The sequence below is a fragment of the Macaca mulatta genome, chromosome 5 (genome assembly GCF_049350105.2).
Source record: "Macaca mulatta isolate MMU2019108-1 chromosome 5, T2T-MMU8v2.0, whole genome shotgun sequence".
NCBI lineage: Eukaryota > Metazoa > Chordata > Mammalia > Primates > Cercopithecidae > Macaca > Macaca mulatta.
Window position 1 is genome coordinate 62,428,914 of NC_133410.1, and position 19,768 is coordinate 62,448,681.

At 38.2% G+C, this 19,768-nt stretch overlaps 1 protein-coding gene and 1 pseudogene across 4 annotated transcripts in view; one reads left to right on the forward strand and one right to left on the reverse strand.

Annotated features, from left to right (window-relative positions):
- Positions 1-19,768, reverse strand: part of SLC4A4 (solute carrier family 4 member 4) — a 430,044-nt gene that overhangs the window by 123,168 nt on the left and 287,108 nt on the right. For all 4 annotated transcript variants that reach the window (XM_078003501.1, XM_078003500.1, XM_015138561.3 and 1 more), the window contains 5 exons: positions 14,123-14,280; positions 7,150-7,237; positions 4,389-4,543; positions 3,278-3,391; positions 917-1,091 (listed from right to left, as the gene is read on the reverse strand). In XM_078003501.1, the coding sequence (XP_077859627.1) occupies positions 917-1,091; positions 3,278-3,391; positions 4,389-4,543; positions 7,150-7,237; positions 14,123-14,280 (690 nt within the window). The remainder of the gene's footprint in view (positions 1-916; positions 1,092-3,277; positions 3,392-4,388; positions 4,544-7,149; positions 7,238-14,122; positions 14,281-19,768) is intronic.
- Positions 16,812-19,768, forward strand: part of LOC114678330 (L-lactate dehydrogenase A-like 6B) — a 31,950-nt pseudogene continuing 28,993 nt past the window's right edge.

A 19,768-nucleotide genomic window follows, 5' to 3' on the forward strand; every position in this document is an offset into this window, starting at 1 on the left:
CAATCCTATGGAATCAGCTGCATTTTTTAAAAAATAAGCTGGCTGGCATCACTTAGAATACCACATATATTATACAATACTATACAGTAAAGTGGAAGAAAAAGTATGAAAAGGGCTTCAATCTGGTCCTTTTCATAGGAATATAACTTCATTCACTACTTTGTATTCATCACTTAGCACACTACCTTTTTTCAAATGATTGGATCAACTAAAAGTAATTTTGGACAAATTTTTCTGGTTGGTAGAGGGAACCAAAAATATCTTTTCTGTCACCAAAACTTTAGCTATTATTGTTGCAAAGGAAACGTAATGCTATCTGCGAAGTAACCAACTAATTGTGGTTACAATTAATCATAGAAAATAAGTCAAGCCAGAGTTGTTACAGCGTAACGAGAATCAGGTCCACCTACAGGAGATGTAACTGTTAGCTTGTATTCATTAAAACCAAATTTTACTGGTAAACATGCAAACCCAACTTTGAGCAAATCACTCAATGGTTCCATGCTATTTGCTCATGTGTAAAATTAAGCTAATCATACATTCCCGAAGAAAGTGTAATCATCAAGTTTAACAGAATATGTTTCACATAGTCAAAGGAGTAGAAGATCTAAACCTTGTGCACTGTACAAAATTAAAGCAGCTGATATGCTTTTGCCCAAATAGAATTGTATATCCTCATTTCCTTCCCTTCCTTTCCCCACTTGTGACTCAAGCCAGATTTCATCGAGCTATTTTTATAATTACTAAAATGCTGGAAATACAGCAGCAGGCCAGAAGCAAAGTAAAATGCAGCATCCAGCAAAAGAAAGAAAATCACGCTGAGTAACTGAAAGGCCATCTGCTTCTAACGGAGCTGTAGGGGTGAGGAAGGCAATCTGGGCTGTACTATTTGTGTCCTCCTCAAAACCATACCCACCTGCATGTTGTCAGTGGCATCCCCAAGCAGTCCTCCAAAAGTGATAGCATTAGTTACAGTTGCCAGATAAATGAAGAGAATTGCCGAAAGAGCTTGAATATTTAAAGCATCATAAAAATCACTGGCAAAAAATGGCGCTTTCCTCTTTATGTCTTTAATTAGTCCACCACAGAACCTGGGCAGAGAGAAGGCAAACATCCACTAAATGTAAAGTAAATTACCATCAAATTAATCAAGAAGTAACTCATTAAATCAAACATAACATATTTAAAATGCTTGAATCAGTGACAAGATACTACTTAACCACTTATGATGAAACCAGAAAACTATAAAGGAATAAATTTTCTTCTATCTCTTTCTTTTTGGGTCACCAAGTTAGGTGTCACATTTCCTGAAGACCAGCTAGTTGGTCTTTAGAAAAGAGTGAACTGTGTAAATACATTAACATTTTTCATTGCCTAGAGAAAAACATCCAAATATGTGAGCAGATCATATAAAGGCCCTTCATCATCTTGCCATAGTACCCTTTCCACTCTCATTCATTCATTCATTCACTCACTCATTTATTCATCCATTCTTTCATCCTCAATAAATGCCGTTAAGCACTTGAAATATGCCCACACTCTGGCACTCTTCTAAGTGCTGAGGACATAACAGTGAACAACATGTGTCAAAAAGACTCTGCTTTCATGGAGTTTACTCTGGGGACCAAAAGGAGGCAGACAATAAATGAATAAATGCAACACATAGTGATAAAAATCAAGAGAAAAATTAAATGGGGAAGAGCATTATGTAGTACTGGAGAAAAGGTGGTTGAAATTTTAGACAAAGTGACCAGAAAAGGTCTCCAAGAAGGTGACTTTAGGGTAAGGACCTGAAGGAACTAAGGGAGGAAGCCATGCAGGTGTGTGATGGGAGGAAATGCAGCTGAGCCGCATGACATGTGTCAGCAGGTCAGTTGAGTGACTTGCACATCAGTCTACTCACCCTCCCAACCAAACCTCAAACCTCAGTCTTCCCCAGGGTTTCTGCCTAGAATGCCCTATTCCAAAGCTCAACAGCTCTCTGAAGCCTTGACCTTGCACTTATAGTTCGTATTTCCACTCTTGGCTATCGCACTTTATTAGGATTGTCCATCTATCTGTCTGCGTACCCACTGGACCTTAGCCGCACTCAGTGCCCTGCTTCAGTTTTCTTAGTATTCACAGGGCTGTGCATGGTACCAGGCATACTACAGACACTCAGTTTAGCAAAGGTGAAATATAAAAGAATGAAATATATTCTGATTAAATTAAAAATTAAATCCCAAAACTCCTATCTGTAGAAAAAGGAAAGGCTATTCCTAATGGAAATAATTTTCAGAAAACTATTCAAAGAAAGGTTAGGGGAGGAGAGGAGAGAAGATTTTATGTTCTCTATCCTTTGAGAATAAAGGAGAGGGGAATCATGTCCTGTTAATTTGGGAGAGAAATCCAAGTGGGTCATCAGGAGAATGAAATAACTTCATTTCATTCAGATTCAATTGCACATTATAATGACATACCTTTTCATTTTCAAAAACCCTCCAGTGTTTTTAAAAAGTCATATCTTCATAAAATAAGTATCCCACTTAAAATCTTACTTAACACCCAATAAAAGGAAGAATCTAATGGGAGGGAAGGAAGAGTTATCATGGAAAGAAATTAGCTGAAGCAATTTAGGAAACCTGAATTTCCAACTGCAGGCTAAGGAGGCAGAACAGTGAGAACTCATTCCTGTATCATGTTACTCACTTTTAAATGCACATACAGGTGAGAAATGGAATTATGAAAGCCAAGAGGTTAAGGCTGGTACATCTGTCAGTCCTCTGCCAGCTCTCTGACCCTAACATGCCCTCAGTCATTCTCCCCTAGTTTCTCTGGCTTTGGTGCCAGCCCTACCACACACCAGACACTCTATTGCAGCCCACCCCACACACCCACCACACCCACATGGTCTGTCTCCCACCTCCTGTAGCACTTTCTTCAAACGTTGCCATTCTCTGTAAGGCCTTCTCTGACCACTCTTATCTAAAATTGGAATACAATACTCCCATCCTCAAAGTCCCTACTTCTGCCTTAATTTTCCTCATAAAACCATCACCACAGTTACTTATTCACTTATTGTTTATGTCTTCTCACTACAATACAAGATCCTTATGGGAATACAGTATCATTTAATTCACTGCTATATTCCCAGGGCCCGTGACAAATAGGTATACCGCAAATATTTGTTGACTGAACAAATGAACAATCTAGTGAATAATATGCTGATAGAAAGATGAAGGGAAATTTACGTTTAAGGAGAACCTCATCATGAATGGCAAAGGAAACTGTCAGTTACCGTCCAGTTCGCTGCAGTTCTTCACAATCCCCATGTCCTCCTCCTCCGTGTCCTCCATCATGGGGTGTATCCCCATTCATCTGAACATTCTCTCCACCTGAGTACATATTCTTTCTAAGCAAGACAACAGAGCCCAAGAGTATATTAGTTGATTTTATTCATTTGTTTCTTAGCTGTATCATGCTCTGGCTAATGGAGAGATGGAGTGAAAACCCTTAAGGTGAAAGATTGTTATTTCTTTCTGCTATCTAACAGACGATTCTTTAAGTGTTACATTTAGAACCAATACAAATGACTGGATGAATAGGAAAGTTGAATGAACTGTGTGTGTGTGTGTGTGTGTGTGTGTGTGTGTGTGTGTGTGTGTATATATATATATTTTTTTGAGATGGAGTTTTGCTTTGTCGCCCAGGCCAGACTGCAGTGGCGAGATCTCGGCTCACTGCAACCTCCGCCTCCCGGGTTCATGCCATTCTCCTGCCTCAGCCTCCCGAGTAGTTGGGACTAAGGCGCCCGCCACCTCGCCCGGCTAATTTTTTGTATTTTCAGTAGAGACGGGGTTTCACCGTGTTCGCCCAGATGGTCTCAATCTCCTGACCTCGTGATCCGCTCGCCTTGGCCTCCCAAAGTGCTGGGATTATAGGTGTGAGCCACCGTGCCCGGCCATGAACTGTGTATCTTAAAAGAGGGAAACTGTTTCAACTGGGAAAAAATAGATTCCTAGAAAATTGTTTCTCTTCAACTATTTTACCCAATTTCTTAACCGTGTACATCTACAAGGACTCATCTTCAGTAAATTTGTGTTTCCAGAAATACAGGGGGTCCCCAAAACATCCCCTAAGAATGTCTGTGATACATTCCCATGTAGTAATCTGAGATCTCCAATATATAATAACTGATGAACATCATACCACATAACATTTATTTTACAGTGTCAAGGAAATGTGAAACCAAGGCACATAAGTGATCTATCTGAGAAATTACATCCAGTTAAACAGGAACCTGAAAATATTAGAACAATAGGTTGACTTCACTTTTTTTTTTTTTAAAATACAACCTCCTTCTCAAGGTCATCCCAGCAACTGAAAATTATCAACTGCCTATAATTTACCTTTTGTCAGAGGATGGAAGACTCTTAGGAGGCTCTATCCTAATTGCTGGATCCCATTCCCCAGGTGGAAGGACAATGACTTCATCTAGGAACTCATCAATACCAGCAATCAGGTCGTGCCTGTCTTTTGCTTTATAAGCAATGTCATGGAACACCTAAAGAATAATAAAAGATGTGTTCATCCAAAAAGAGAATGCTGTACATGCTTCACACCATGTCCAGCCTGAAGAAGGCAGCCCGTAACAACTGTGCCATTAATATTAATCCAGCCACGCTCTGAGAGTCCCTATTATTCAGCCTGTCACCCAAAACATAGGCATTCAGACTATGATTTCAAAGAATAGAGGCAGAGGCCTGAAGAAACAGCTATGTTTTTATGTGTTTTTTTTTTTCCTACCAATAACACAGAACAACATTGCCTTTCAGCTCCCACTGGTATGTACCACTACTGATACAGTTGCTATGGAAGCCGGATTAAAATGGCTTGGAGAAATACACTGAAGAGTCACTCCCTGAAATAAAAACTACTGGGATAAAAATTGCTGATAACTCAAGAAGGAAAAGATCAAGCTGAGTGTTAAGATCGGGTTAAGACCCAAACACTGAGTTCTCAAACACATAATGTGAGACATTTAAAAAAGAAAAATCTGGGCTATATTGGCAGCACATTAACCAAAGGGCCTTAAATAGTCGATCATCTGTCTATCTTTTAGCAAGGCAACAACTAACCCATCTAATGCAGCAAGTGCTTCGTATCTTTTATACAGATCTCCAAAGAAAGAGGTTCCAAAATGTACACAATCCTTTCTGTCAATCATTCCATGTTTCTAACACAGCTGATGAACTGAAATTTCTTTACACATAACCTAAATCTTTCATACTTCATAAGTCAAATTCTTTAGTCTTCAGAAGAGAAGATGGTCCCACTTCTCTAGGAAAAGAATTTTTAAAAGCTATCAATTAAGTAACATTTAATGGTCTGGGGGTTGTGGGGTTGAGGGGAGGGTGACACAAAATGCCAGCACATAATCTGTGGCTGATACAGCCATCCTCAACCTTATTTTCTCTTGCTGTTTCCCATGATAGAGGCTGGAAAGTCACAGATTCACTTTCCTAGCCAACTGTGCAGATGAAAGATGAACAATTTCAACTAATAAGATATAAGAAAAAGGTTGTCTGGGAAAGCTCTAGAATACCTGTTTAAAAAGGGAGATACAGCTAGCATTACCACACCGTTCTTCCTACTTTGAATAAATACAGATAAGATGACTGGAGCTGATGGTAGGCAATGTCGTTTTACCATACTGACAGGAAAAAAAAAACCATGCTATTTTAAGACCATAAATTTAGCAAGAGCCTTCGCTCTTGATTTATCATTAAGCCATTATGTTAAAATAACCCCAGCAACTACCTGCCTCCAAACTTCCAAATAAATCCCAAATTGTTTAAGCCACTCTAAATCTCACTTGTTAAAGTTTCTTAATTGATACATCTAAGGAGAAAGTATTTTTTAAAACAGAGCTAAATTATAAAAATGCAAAAAATAAAATGAATCCACTGAGATGAGTAAAATAAATGTTCCCTTGAGGGGAAAAAGCAGCATAGCCATAAAGCTCTCAGTCCCAGAATAAAATAGCTACCTGAGTAATAACCACATGGAACATCTATAACTAAGGTACCCCTTTCTCTACTTAACACATAGAAAAACCGACAAATCAAGCAATGAAGCAAAAGCAACACATTTGGGGGAATAGTAAGCCAGAAAGACCCAGGAGCAGAAACGAATGATCCTCTATTCTAACAGTATTTCTCCTCCTCTGGGAATAGTTCAGAGTTTTGTCATATCTCAAATGCAAGTAACAACATCCAGGCTGTTATGAAAATAAATGGGGTCATAATTCCAAAGTACCTGTATAGATACTCTGCCATAATGGTTGCTAATGCATTTTTAGATGTGTATCATTCCTTCCCACAAAATAAGAAAACCATAAAAACATGTACTTTCTGACACCTAAGAAAAAATGCATTATCCATTTTATTAGACATTATTTTATAGAACCCATCATGTCTGAAACAATATAGTATATAGACATTTGAATTCCCAGAATTAGTATATTAAAACTTCAAGAGACAAAGTTTAAATTAATACAATGACCTTGAACTTTTTTTTTTCTTTCTTTTTGAGATGGAATCTCGCTTTGTTGCCCAGGCTGGAGTGCAGTGGCGCGATCTCAGCTCACTGCAACCTCTGCATCCCAGGTTCTAGCGATTCTCTTGACTCAGCCTTCTGGGTAGCTGGCATTACAGGCATACACCACCAGGCCTGGCTAATTTTTGTGTTTTTAGTAGAGACGGGGTTTCACCAGGTTGGCCAGGCTGGTCTCAAACTCCTGACCTCAGGTGATCCGCCCACCTCAGCCTCCCAAAGTGCTGGGATTACAGGCGTAAGCCACCGTGCCCAGCTGACTGTGAACTTTTTAAAGAATATTTAACATATATCAGTTTTAATAAATGAAAATATTTGGCAAAAGAAATACAAATATGTTTTATTCCAACAGAGTTTAGAATCCCATAGAAAACCAAAAGGCATGCCTTGAAACCATATAGGATTCAGCTCACTTGTCTCAAATGACTGTACCTCAGGTTATAAGGAAGTGTAGTAACCACATAATTCTAACTGAATAAATTATCACTGCCAATTCACAGTATGACAACAACACAAGTAGGACATTCACAGAACTCCATCTTCCTGATTTCCTACCTCATCAGACATCAGGGTGGCAATGGCTCTGCCAATCTCATGGTAGGACTTGGCTTTCCCCTTAGGACCTAAGAGAATGAACAAGAACCTAATGGAAAAGGAAAGAAGCAAAGGCTATAACACACATTTCATCAACCTCAACATACATAAAACTCAGAAATGTTTAACTTAGTTCATTACAAGGTTAGGTCTAGAATTCACCTTTACAACAAAGGTAACATATTATTGGTAATACAGAATATACTCTTTTGCACTATTGCAAAACACAGTTCATTGTTCAGTTTATTTGGAAGCAAATGAGAATTTAGCATAGAAACCTGAGAAGCTTCTTCACTGAGCAGGAAAGGTGCACTTCAAGCACTTAATATGAGTCATTCAATCTTTCTATTTTAAACTTTTTTTCTCTCTCCATTTCTACTGATTTTCGGAATCTTTGGAACAAACCCATTAAGCACAATAACTAGAAAGACTTAGTGCATCTTCACATTTCTCTGACTTTTCCTTACCCAATATGGGCAGTGACAGATGATCGTCTCCACACTTTTAAGAAATATTTCTACTCAGAAGTGACTGGGAATCAGCAAAAACCAAGTCCTCTACAAGTAAGCCACATGCTGACAGCCAAAGTAAGGAAAGAGAAATATGAGAGAAATTCAAAATAAAGCATCATTCACAGACAGTCAAAACTCTTTTGTGGGTGTCCTCTTGTCATTTACCAATATTTTTTTCTTCATAATGCACAAAACATTGCTCCATAGCAAACAGGTCCTGAGACATGCAATAACAAATTTAACCCCACTTCGGTTCACCTCTAATCATGTTGGAAAAAAATCCCTCACTGATCACACAGGGCCTTTGCCTTTGTGGCATGTCAGCACTGGGGTTGAGGGAATCTGATAAGTAAATGGGTAAGAAAAAATTTACAAAAAATATACAAAAGGTGGCACTGGATAAATCCCACCTTGATATTGATCATGTATCAGCTAACAGGGAGATAATGAGGACAATAAAAATGATAACATCATATGCCTGCCCAGCTTGTAAGGCCTCCAAAGCACTTCACATTCATCACTTTATTTACATTTCCATATGACCCTCTGCAATAAAGAAGGTATCCTATTCCCATTTAATGGTGAGGAAAGTGAGGCTGATGGAGGTTAATGGAAGAGCTCAAGATCTGTGCCTAGTAAATGACAAAGAGCAGATATATCGGCATTCTTACCTCCTGTTCTTTTCACCACATATTTCTGTCTAATACTACCCACCCAACTGATATACCAAGGTTGTGATTTAACAGAAGTCCAAAAATGACTTCCACAGGTCACTCTGGGGAAAGAACTTCTCGATGCTTAGCCAGGGACAAGAAATCTTAGGTAAGATTTTTACGGTACCAGAAACGGCTTGTCATTTTGCTTAGCAGAATTTTATTTTTAACTTACTTATTTATGTACCTCACTTCAAATGAAAAAGGACTGACAGCAAATACTTTAAAAAATGTTTGGGTCTGTTCTAAAATGCCCTTGAATGTATAATTACTTTTTTTTTAATCATAAAATTCAACCCAAAAGGGATTCTAAAATCCCAGAAATTAAGAATGTGAAAAGGATCTGAAAGTTTGAATACTCAGGTTTTATACCAGAATAACCATAAAACCACTTAGCACTTATTTGCTTAGAAACCAGTTCTGAAGTGAAGTAGTACACTCACTTTCACGTGTTACCATAGTAGATAGCAATCAGCAAGCACCAAAGTCTGTTCAAATATGAAGGAAGTCATTATTTGAATTGAATTTCAGCTCTTCTAACACTGAAGTTCAATTGACACTGAACTTTTGTTCCTTTGAAGCTGGCCCCTAATTATATGCCACTACGTATAGTATTATAAAGTGCTTCTTTGGGACTGTGAAATGCATTTTTCTAAAGGGACTGATCAATGATTTGAGTGCAACAAACACAAAAAATATTTAATGATTAAGGCAAAATAATGCTTTAATCACATTCAGAAACACAAATACTGGTCACATTTCTCAATTTATTTTGCCTGTCTACAAATGGTCATCTTTCAATTCAATAAGGGTGTGGGTTTAGGCAAAAAGGAGCAGATGCTGTGCCACAAGGGAAAATATCTAACACCTGGATCCTTAGTACATTTTTAAATAATGGATTTCTTCTACTTCCATTTATTATTATCTTCAAATATCTAAATACTAACTTTTCAGTAATGCATAATATCCAAAACTTTTCCAAATGCTCTGTATCTCTTCCTACCTCTCCCTAGCGCCTCCATCATGATTATAGCTTACAAATACACATTATGGAAATGTATTTATCAACTGACACATGAGTTAATTATCAGGCTGACTATATAACAACAAAGCCAAAACACTGTCCAGTTAGTAAGAAAACATTATTAATAGTCCTCAAGCATAAACTTTGGCAGGCAATGGGTATTCCAACAGCTGATAGAGTAATGAATGGAGCCTCCAAGTTACATCCTATGAGAGGAGGACAGACATTTTCTGCAAAATATTTACTCTTTATTCTCTGCTAAATAGAACCAGTCAAAGAAGGAAAGGAAGCAGCAGATCAATGGTGTCTACACGACAGCAATAAACCCAGTATATGAGAATTATATTGGTTTAGTAACACAGATATAAAAGTAGTATTCCTTTTTCCTGGGTAATGCAATTTTTATGTTTTAAAGAAGGTATTTCTTCATTAATGGAATAACACCAAGTGCCAAACCAACACGGTGGATATACCAGTTAAAATGTTCACATTACTCCAATCAGGAATAATTCAGTAAATCTGCCTCCTTAAAATGACACGTAGAGAGAATCCAAGCATTCATAAGCAGCAGGAAACATAACCTCCAGCCAAAATGTCATCTGGAGGAGTTGAGACCCTTAAGAAGCTTCTAATCTGGACCTCATTATTGAAATGGGATGAGAAACCTGAGAAAACTGAACACAAAACAATCCAGCAAGTCGAAGTTCCCTCTGCCTGAAATATGTTTTCTCTCCTTTAACCTTCAAAGAAGCGAAAGCTGTTACAACTTTTATGATTGAAGTACATCCTGTCAAACTCGGCTTTTATAATGTACTGAAAACTCCTTTCATGACCCAAGCTGTTTTTTGTCAATGGACAGATGTTATTTTTATCCAGAAGCTTTTTTCTTTATTAACAAATTAGAGTAAACATCACATTTGTGTGACTGCAAGGGCACAGCCTACTTTGACAGCTTGGGAAAAAAAATTATGTTACCAAGTTCCTTTTATTCACTCATAAATAGAAATAAGTCAGAGTTACAATTTTTAACACCGACTAGTTATCTGAAGAATCTTCATGAGGCCCTTTTCTACTTTTCTGAGCTTTTTCATATAGTTAATTATGCCTGCAGAGGATGCCTCCAGCATTCTCCACGACAAAAGGAAATATTAACCAAATAATCTGTGTCCGGAACCAATGGCCTATACTCACATTCACAAAATAATTATAGGCAGAAACAGAGCATCATATGAGAAAAGGAGCTAGCCTTCCTAAACCACTTGATGTTTTCGGAAAAGATATGCATCCCCCTCTTTCCTGATACATCACAGCTATTTCTAGCATAAACTCAGCATGTACCAATCCTTTATATCCTTCTCTGAAAACAACAGTGAATTCAATAACCCATTATTCATCTTTATCAGCTTTGGAAAATGTGGCTAAACTGTGGCTTCCATAATGGATTCATGAGGCCCACAAACCCACCATAACCAACTGCATTACATGCGGTAAATACTAATAGCAGCTAGCAATTAAACTGGTGGATATGACAAAATTGAACTAGCAGGACCTCCATCCCAATCCCTCTAAGTGTTTTTAATGGTTTTGACAATCACAAACTACTTCTTTAACATAAATAATTACTTGTAACATATATATATACACACACACACACACACACACATATATATAAAATCTTACAGTGCTACTAAGAAGGTAAACATTTTAAATTTTTAACAGTCTGGAGCTTACTTAACAACCAATTGCATTACATGTGCAAATCAAGATCAGAAAAGCACAAACTAGGGTTTTTATTCTTCTTTCTAAGAGAACCCTAAAACATTTTGTTCCAATCCTTTCTAGAATCTCCCTAGGCTCTCCCTAAAACTCTTGCCTCAGATTCAGAAATCTATTTAAAGTTCTATTCCCAGCACTGATGCTGAATCTTCCCTTTGCCTTCATCTCTCAACTGTAAAATGGTATAAGAAGAAGAACATACATCCCCTATATAGCTCAAAAATATGAATGAGGCTGGGTGCGGTGGCTCACACCTGTAATCCCAGCACTTTGGGAGGCTGAGGCGGGTGGATAACTTGAGGTCAGGAGTTTGAGAACAGTCTGGCCAACATGGTGAAACCCCGTCTCTACAAAAATACAAAAATTAGCTGGGTGTGGTGGCCCGCACCTGTAAACCCAGCTGCTCAGGAGGTTGAGGCAGGAGAATTGCTTGAACCAGGGAGGCGGGAGTTGCAGTGAGCTGAGATCACGCCACTGCACTCCAGCCTGGGTGACAGAGCAAGACTCCATCCCACACCCCCCCCCAAAAAAAAAAAAATATATATATATATATATATATATAGAGAGAGAGAGAGAGAGAGAGAGAGAGAGAGAGAGAAAGTGGCCTCTGTGGACAGACATAAGATGACGGCAAGCAAAGTGCCTGTAAGATACTAGGAAAATCATAAACATATCCTATCAAGTCACTAAAGATCAAAGAACAGGGTTTGTTTCCTTTCACATGAATGGCAAGAGGGGCCCCTACATATATAGACATCCACCCAGCTGATAGTCATCCAGCTGTAAGTGGAGGCTAAAACAGATCAAGCAAGTAACAGAGTAAATAGTGAAATTGGTGAACTCTACACAAGAAATGAGAGCTGCTAGAGCCATATTTCCTAGAAGGTGCATGGTGATAATGCTGTTTATTAGCAATAGTAATAATCATTAATAATGGCAGCATAACTTTCCTACACCTTTAAAAGGGAAAATGACCACAAAAAGATATGTGCAAACACAGATTTTTCAGGTTTCCTTTCAGTACAATACAGTAGCAAGCACATGAAAACACATCATGAAATGTAGATGCAGTCCTTCATAATGCCTACCACATTTCTTGTGGGATTTCCTTTATTGGATTTCACAGGATGCAGACACTGTAAATGGCCCCACATTACCTACACAAAAAATACTAATGAGACTCCCTACTTAGTGATTATGGCTTGTACCAGTTTAGAGGACAGCAAATGAATGAAACTATTTCCTTGAAAAATGTTAACATACAAGGATATATTGTTCAGATTATTGCCCTGAAATAGTTATATAATATTACTGAATTACATTGACTTGAATTGCCTGGCTCCTTTTGCTAATTTAAGTGACGCTGTATTTTACCTCTACACTAGCCCTACCATCCAGTATAAAAGAAAAAAGTCAGTGAGCAGACAGAAGTAAATGATAAGCAGAACACAAAAATGGTCATGATTTGCCACTCAATGCATGCATATTTTGTTAAATAAAAAGCCTTTTAAAATATTTTTTATTTGTACCTTCTGAAGAAAAATGGTAATAAAAATGAAAAGCCAAGAGCAATTTTCTTTAACACTTCTCGGCATGATTTTTCTTTCAACCCCTAGTAAAGTTAGTCCAGAGAGACATAAATAAAGCCATAGGGCACAGAGCTGGACTTCAGCCATTATCTGAGTCAGCTGTTCACCAGGTGACTGCACAGATAGAACCACAAGGCTCTGTTGGAATGTCTTCAAGCAAAAAGCTATGTTACAGAAAACACAAATCATCATAATCCTATTAAGTGAATAAGCTATGATCATCTCTTTCCTACTACTATTTGTCCAGTCACAGCCCTATGTATCATTCCTATTTTAAGTGTCTAAGAAATATATAAATGGGTTGAAAAAATACCTGTATGATGAGGAAGAATGGCCTGCAATCTATGAATTGAGAGGCCTAGAGAAAATTTTCTTTTAATTTTCCTCCTAACCATGCTCTAAAGAAATCTTGAGCCTCTTTACACTGTTGGTTAATCATGCTCAGACCATCGGAGCTGAGGAGGATCCATGTTTCACTGAGGAGGATTCACAGCCCTTCCTGCTCACATGAGGAAACCTAAAGGAAATTCACCTGTCCTTGCCCTGGAACCCACAGAAAACAACTCCCCTGCCCCAAACCACAAAAAAGTCCTACTCATGACAATTTTCTGTCAATCTAAAGACTACAAGTTTTCTTTAAACTGTCTGCAGCACAAATTTAAGTGAAACATTAACTTCTAGTCAACTGATTGCACTCCCAAGTCAAGCTTCATAACTCTGTGGAGCTCAGTTTCAGAGGTAGATGAAGAGGATGACTTCTCAGGTACTATGCAGTGAAATGAGTACGTGATTATGATAACATTAACATACTTCACTTCAAAATAAAAATTTGCGACAAAACATAATAGTGAAGTACACAAATTTAAGTATACGGCTTGATGATTTTAACATATATATGTGTGTGTATATAAACCCACTACCAATTATCTGATAAAACAGAGTAAATGAAAGCAACTATGACCTCTGAACCATTTACTAACTGTATGACCTCGGACAAGTTACTTAAATTCGTAGACCTTTCTTCATCTGTAAAAACCAGATAACTACAGTTTGTCCCTTAAAAGATTATTATAAGGATTAAGTAGAATAATCCATAAGAAGAACCTAGTACATTGCCCAATAAACTATTATAATTGCTATTTTATTATTATATAAGTGCCAATAAATTTGATAGTATAAAAGTCAGTCATTATTTAAAGTTAAATGTCTCCAATGTGTTTGCACTAAATATTTCCTCATTCTATTGATTCTCCAGCCTGAGTGGGAGGAGATAACCCTATTAGCACATTGTAGAGCCCAGCAGATAGGAGAGCAGCTTACCTTGTGGGCACAGGAACTTCAGTCAGGGCACCCAGCATGACAGCCTGCTGTAGCCTAACAAAGGCAATGAAAGGAGTATCCAAAAAGTCAACCTCCCCAACAAGCACGTTGGAAGCTTCTGCATCACGTGGCAATTTTTTCATGAACTTATTCTTCAGCTGCATGAGAAGAACCAAGGAAACACAATTTACTTCCAGAGAAGGGAACAAAAAGAGCCTTCGCATGTATCACTCATAGGAAATACCTTTTTACAAATTTACATGCAACATGTTCTAGCTAGCCACTTTTATATTATGTTTAAACATTCTATTATAGTATACATTTATCTATACCTTGGATTCAAAAATATTGAGGGAATAATCACACGGTTTACATATAAAACAATGTATCATACAACTCCATTCATTTACATATTCATTCACTCAACGAAAACTTGCTGAAAATCTACTATAAGCCAGGCAATGCTATAAGCCTTAGGGAAACAGGGGTGGATAGACTAATTACATGCCCTCCTAGACTCCTATTACCACAGGGGAAAAATAAAATATAAAGTGCTGATAAATACTAAGAAAAAAAATAAAACAAGTAAAAAAGGTACTATTTTAGACAGAGTGATAGGGGAAGGCCTCTGAAGAAATACATTTGACAATGGAGTAAAGATACAAGCTATGCAACAATCAGAGGAAAGAACATTCTAGGCCAAAAGAATGGGAAATACAAAGACTTTGTGACAAGAAGCTGCCTGGCAGTTATAGGAAAAGTAAGAAGCCCAGTGTGATGGAAACTGAAGGAGCAAAGGAGAGAAAACAGCAGGTAAAGAAGTTGCATACGTAAGGGGTGAACCCGACTGTAGGACCCGATAGGCCACAATAAGGAGCTTTGGAAGTTTTAGGCAGGAATTACCTACCAAAAGCCCAAGGAGAAAGACGGTGCAGGAAGACGTAAATCTGGGAGACATCACCATGTAAACAGTATTTGGTACCATAAGACAGGATGGCACAATCCTGGGTGTGAGTGTAGACAGAGAAGAGGGGTAAGAGGTAAGTCTTGGGTCACCCTAACTTTTATAGGAATAGGAGAATATATAGGCAGAGAACACTGAAAAACGAGAAGAAAACCAGGACTTCAACAGTAGCCAAGTGAAGAAACAGCTCAATAAGGAGAGTGAATCAGTTAAATCACAGGCTGCTGAAGGTTCAGGTAAGATGGCAGCTAAGAATGGACCAATGAATTTGGCAAGATGGAGGTGCTGGAGATTTTTTTTTTCTTTTTTTTTTTAATTGAGATGGAGTCTTGCTCTGTCTCCCAGGTTGGAGTGCAGTGGCGCAGTGGCGCTATCTCGGCTCTCGGCAACCTCTGCCTCCCGCGTTCAAGTGATTCTTCTGCCTCAGCCTCCCGAGTAGCTGGGACTACAGGAACATGCCACCATGCCTGGCTAATTTTTTTGTATTTTTAGTAGAGACAGAGTTTCACCATATTGGCCAGAATGGTCTCGAACTCCTGACCTTGGGATCCACCCGCCTCAGCCTCCCAAAGTGCTGGGATTACAGGCGTGAGCCACCGCGCCTGGCTCGGGATCTTGACAGGAGCAGTTACAGTGGACACTAGAGAGTAAAGATAATTGTTTTGAGAAATGTTGCTACCAAGTAAAGCTGAGAAAATGAGGAAGCTAGGGGAGGAGGGAATAAAATAGATTTCTTTCTTTATTTCTTTCTTTCTTTTTTGAGATAGAACTATTATATTTACAAATAGAACGCATCTTGGTACCAAATATTAAACAACTGGTTGAGAAGTGAAAAGATTCCATCAAATTTCTTATTTGGGATAATATAAATAGGTAAACACATATTAAGACTTGCCAACTTAAAGAAAATGTAGTTTAAAAAGTTGTAAGGCAAAATTTCAGTATATCATTTTATATATATGATAGAGAAATATCATTTTAATTCATGGGTTAAGCCTTTTTGTTTTTCATAGTCCTCACTTTTTAATTATAAAGGAGATGGTGATTGGGGAAAGAGGCAGACATTAGATTTTGAATAAATGTTACTACAGTTCTAGTAGAAGGATTTGAGATTATCTAAACATTACTAGTTATCGATTGATTTCATTTATCCATGACTATCTTATCTTCAAAAAAGCAGATAATTGAGGACTTCTAAGCTTTTATTTCTTTAATTTTAATGCATCATTTTCATGAAGAAGGAAAAATCATAAGACTTGGTTTTGTCACTGACTCAATGACATAGTTTGTCAAATAGTTACAATACTCTTTTTAAAGCTCCATAGACTTTTCACCCTGACTTTCTCACAGGAACCTTATAAAGTAGTTAGGACAAATCTTATTATCATATTGTAATACTGACTTTTTAAAAGAAGCTCACATAGTCAAACTTCTTAAAGTCCAAGTGTGGAGTGGAGATTAGAACTCTCATCTCTTTCTCTTTGCATCTATCCTACTTAGTTTCAGCATGTTTGAGCACCATGACAAAAATAACTGCAAAGGTGCAACGCTTCTCTAAGCAACAAAATATGGCACTTTGAAAGGCAAAGTTAAAATTACTTTTAGCCTTAATGATCACAATCCATTTTTTCGGAACTGTCTTAATGGTGTAAAAAATATCACATATTTGTAAAACCAAAAACAACATATTAAGGGGCCAGGTCTCTGTGAGCCCTGCACGAGCTGGGAGTGGCCTTGCACAGCCGCAGTAGCAGAGGGCGAGGGCGCCTTCAAACCCTCACGGTTTCTTCCGCACCTCAAGATTTCTGCCACTGCTTTCCTCGATCTGCTTCTTGCGTGAGCTACCGACCATGAGCTGGGCTGCAGGAGTACTGCCCACCAGCGAGAGAATAGGTGCTGCAGGAGCTCATTTCCTTTGTCGGGGGGCGGCTGGGCCTTCACTCCCATTTCCAAGATGGTGACTGCCAAGCGTGAACTTGCCAAGAATTTCACTTTGGAGGGGGCCGCTCATCCCAGTAAGATCTCCATTATAGGAACTGGATCAGTTGGCATGGCCTGTGCTCTCAGCATCTTATTAGAAGGTTTGGGTGATAAACTTGCCTTTGTGGATGCTGACGAAGGCAAATTGAAGGGTGAGACAATGGATCTTCAACATGGCAGCCCTTTCATAAAAATGCCAAACATTGTTTCCAGCAAAGATTACAGTGTCACTGCAAAGTCCAACCTAGTCATTATTACAGCAGGTGTACCAGCAACAGGAGAAACACGCCTTGATATACTTCAATGAAATGTGACCATTTTTAAAGTAATTATTTCCAGTATTACCCAATACAATCGCCACCACAAACTGATACTAGTTTCTAATTTAGTGGATATTGTAACTTATGTATCCTGGAAATTGAGTGCATTTCCCCAAAACCGTGTTACTGGAATTGGCTGTAATCTGGACACTCCCCCTTTACGTTTCTTCACTGGGCAAAGGCTTGATATCCACTCTGAAAGCTGTCATAGGTGGATTCTTGGAGAGCATGAGGACTCAAGTGTTCCTGTGTGGAGTGAAGTCAGTATTGCCGGCGTCCCTCTGAAGGATCTGAATTCAGATACAGGAACTGATAAAGATCCTGAACAATGGGGAAAAGTCCACAAAGAAGTGATTACCTGTGGCTATGAGGTGTACTAAAACGAAAGGTGTACTAATTGGGCCATTGGCCTATCTGTAGCTGATTTAACAGAAATTATTTTGAATAATCTTTTTTTTTTAAATAGAAAACAACAACGAACATTTTTTAATAGGCAAACTCATTTCCCATTGAGATGTCTTTCACTGCAGTGGGAAAGAGCAACCACACATAGCCTGGGTTTTAATGACATGACATTGTCAATGGGAAGTTACAAGGAAAAAAAAGGTGCATTTGATTTATTAGTGAATTCTGGAAGGATTATGGATAACTTGTCAGAATTTATTTCAAATGAATATTTTTGAGAATTAATTATCTCTAAGTCATTGAGCAATGAAAATGAATCTAGAAGTCCACCAGAGGAATTATCTTTGCATCTCCTAAGTAGTAGCCAGCACTGACTTTGGTCTCTGTTTCATACTGGTCAATAATTCACATTGCATGAGCTGGTTAATCTAGTCAATAGTCTTCTATTAGGTTAGTGCAAAATATTTTTTATATACTTTAATTTCTGGGGTACATGTGTAGAACGCGTAGGTTTGTTACATAGGTATACACCTGCTATGGTGGTTTGCTGCACCCATCAACCCGTCATCTACATGAGGTATTTCTCCTAATACTACCCCTCCCATAACCCTGACTCCCTATTAGGCCCCCGTGTATGATGTTCCCCTCCCTGTGTCCATGTGTTCTCATTGTTCAACTCCCACTTATGAGTGAGAACATGCAGTAACTGGTTTTCTGTTCTTCTGCTACTTTGCTGAGAATGATGATTTCCAGCTTCATCCATGTCCCTGCAAAGGACATGAACTCATCGTTTTTTATGGCTGCATAGTATTCCATGGTGTATATGTGCCACATTTTCTTTATCCAGTCTATCATTTATGGGCATTTGGATTGGTTCCCAGTTCTTGCTATTGTGAACAGTGCCGCAATAAACATACATGTGCATGTGTCTTTATAGGAGATTGATTTATAATCCTTTGGGTACATACCCAATAATGGGATTGCTGGGTCAAATGGTATTTCTAGTTCAAGATCCTTGAGGGATTGCCACATTGTCTTCCACAATGGTTGAACTAATTTACACTCCCACCAACAGTGTAAAAGCATTCCTATTTCTCCACATCCTCTCCAGCACCTGTTGTTTCCTGACTTTTTAATGATCGCCATTCTAACTGGTGTGAGATGGTATCTTATTGTGGTTTTGATTTGCATTTCTCTAATGAACAGTGATGATGAGCTTTTTTTCATATGTTTGTTGGCTGCATAGATGTCTTCTTTTGAGAAGTGTCTGTTCATATCCTTTGCCCACTTTTTGATGGGGTAGTTTGTTTTTTTCTTGTAAATTTGTTTAAGTTCTTTGTAGATTCTGCATATTAGTCCTTTGACAGATACATTGCAAAAATTTTCTCCCATTCTGTAGGTTGCCTGTTCACTCTGATAATAGTTTATTTTGCTGTGCAGAAGCTCTTTAGTTTAATTAGATCCCATTTGTCAATTTTGGCTTTTGTTGCCATTGCTTTTGGTGTTTTAGTCATGAAGTCTTTGCCTATGCCTATGTACTGAATGGTATTGCCTAGGTTTTCTTCTAGGGTTTTTATGGTTTTAGGTCTTACATCTAAGTCTTTAATCCATCTTGAGTTAATTTTTGTATAAGGTGTAAGGAAGGGATCTAGTTTCAGTTTCCTGCATATGGCTACCCAGTTTTCCCAACACCATTTATTAAATAGGGAATCCTTTCCCCATTGCTTGTTTTTGTCAGGTTTGTCAAAGATCAGATGGTTGTAGATGTGTGGTGTTATTTCTGAGGCCTCTGTTCTGTTTCATTGGTCTATATATCTGTTTTGGTACCAGTACCATGCTGTTTTGGTTCCTGTAGCCTTGTAGTATAGTTTGAAGTCAGGTAGCGTGATGTCTCCAGCTTTGTTCTTTTTGCTTAGGATTGTCTTGACTATGTGGTTCCATATGAAATTTAAAGTAGTTTTTTCCAATTCTGTGAAG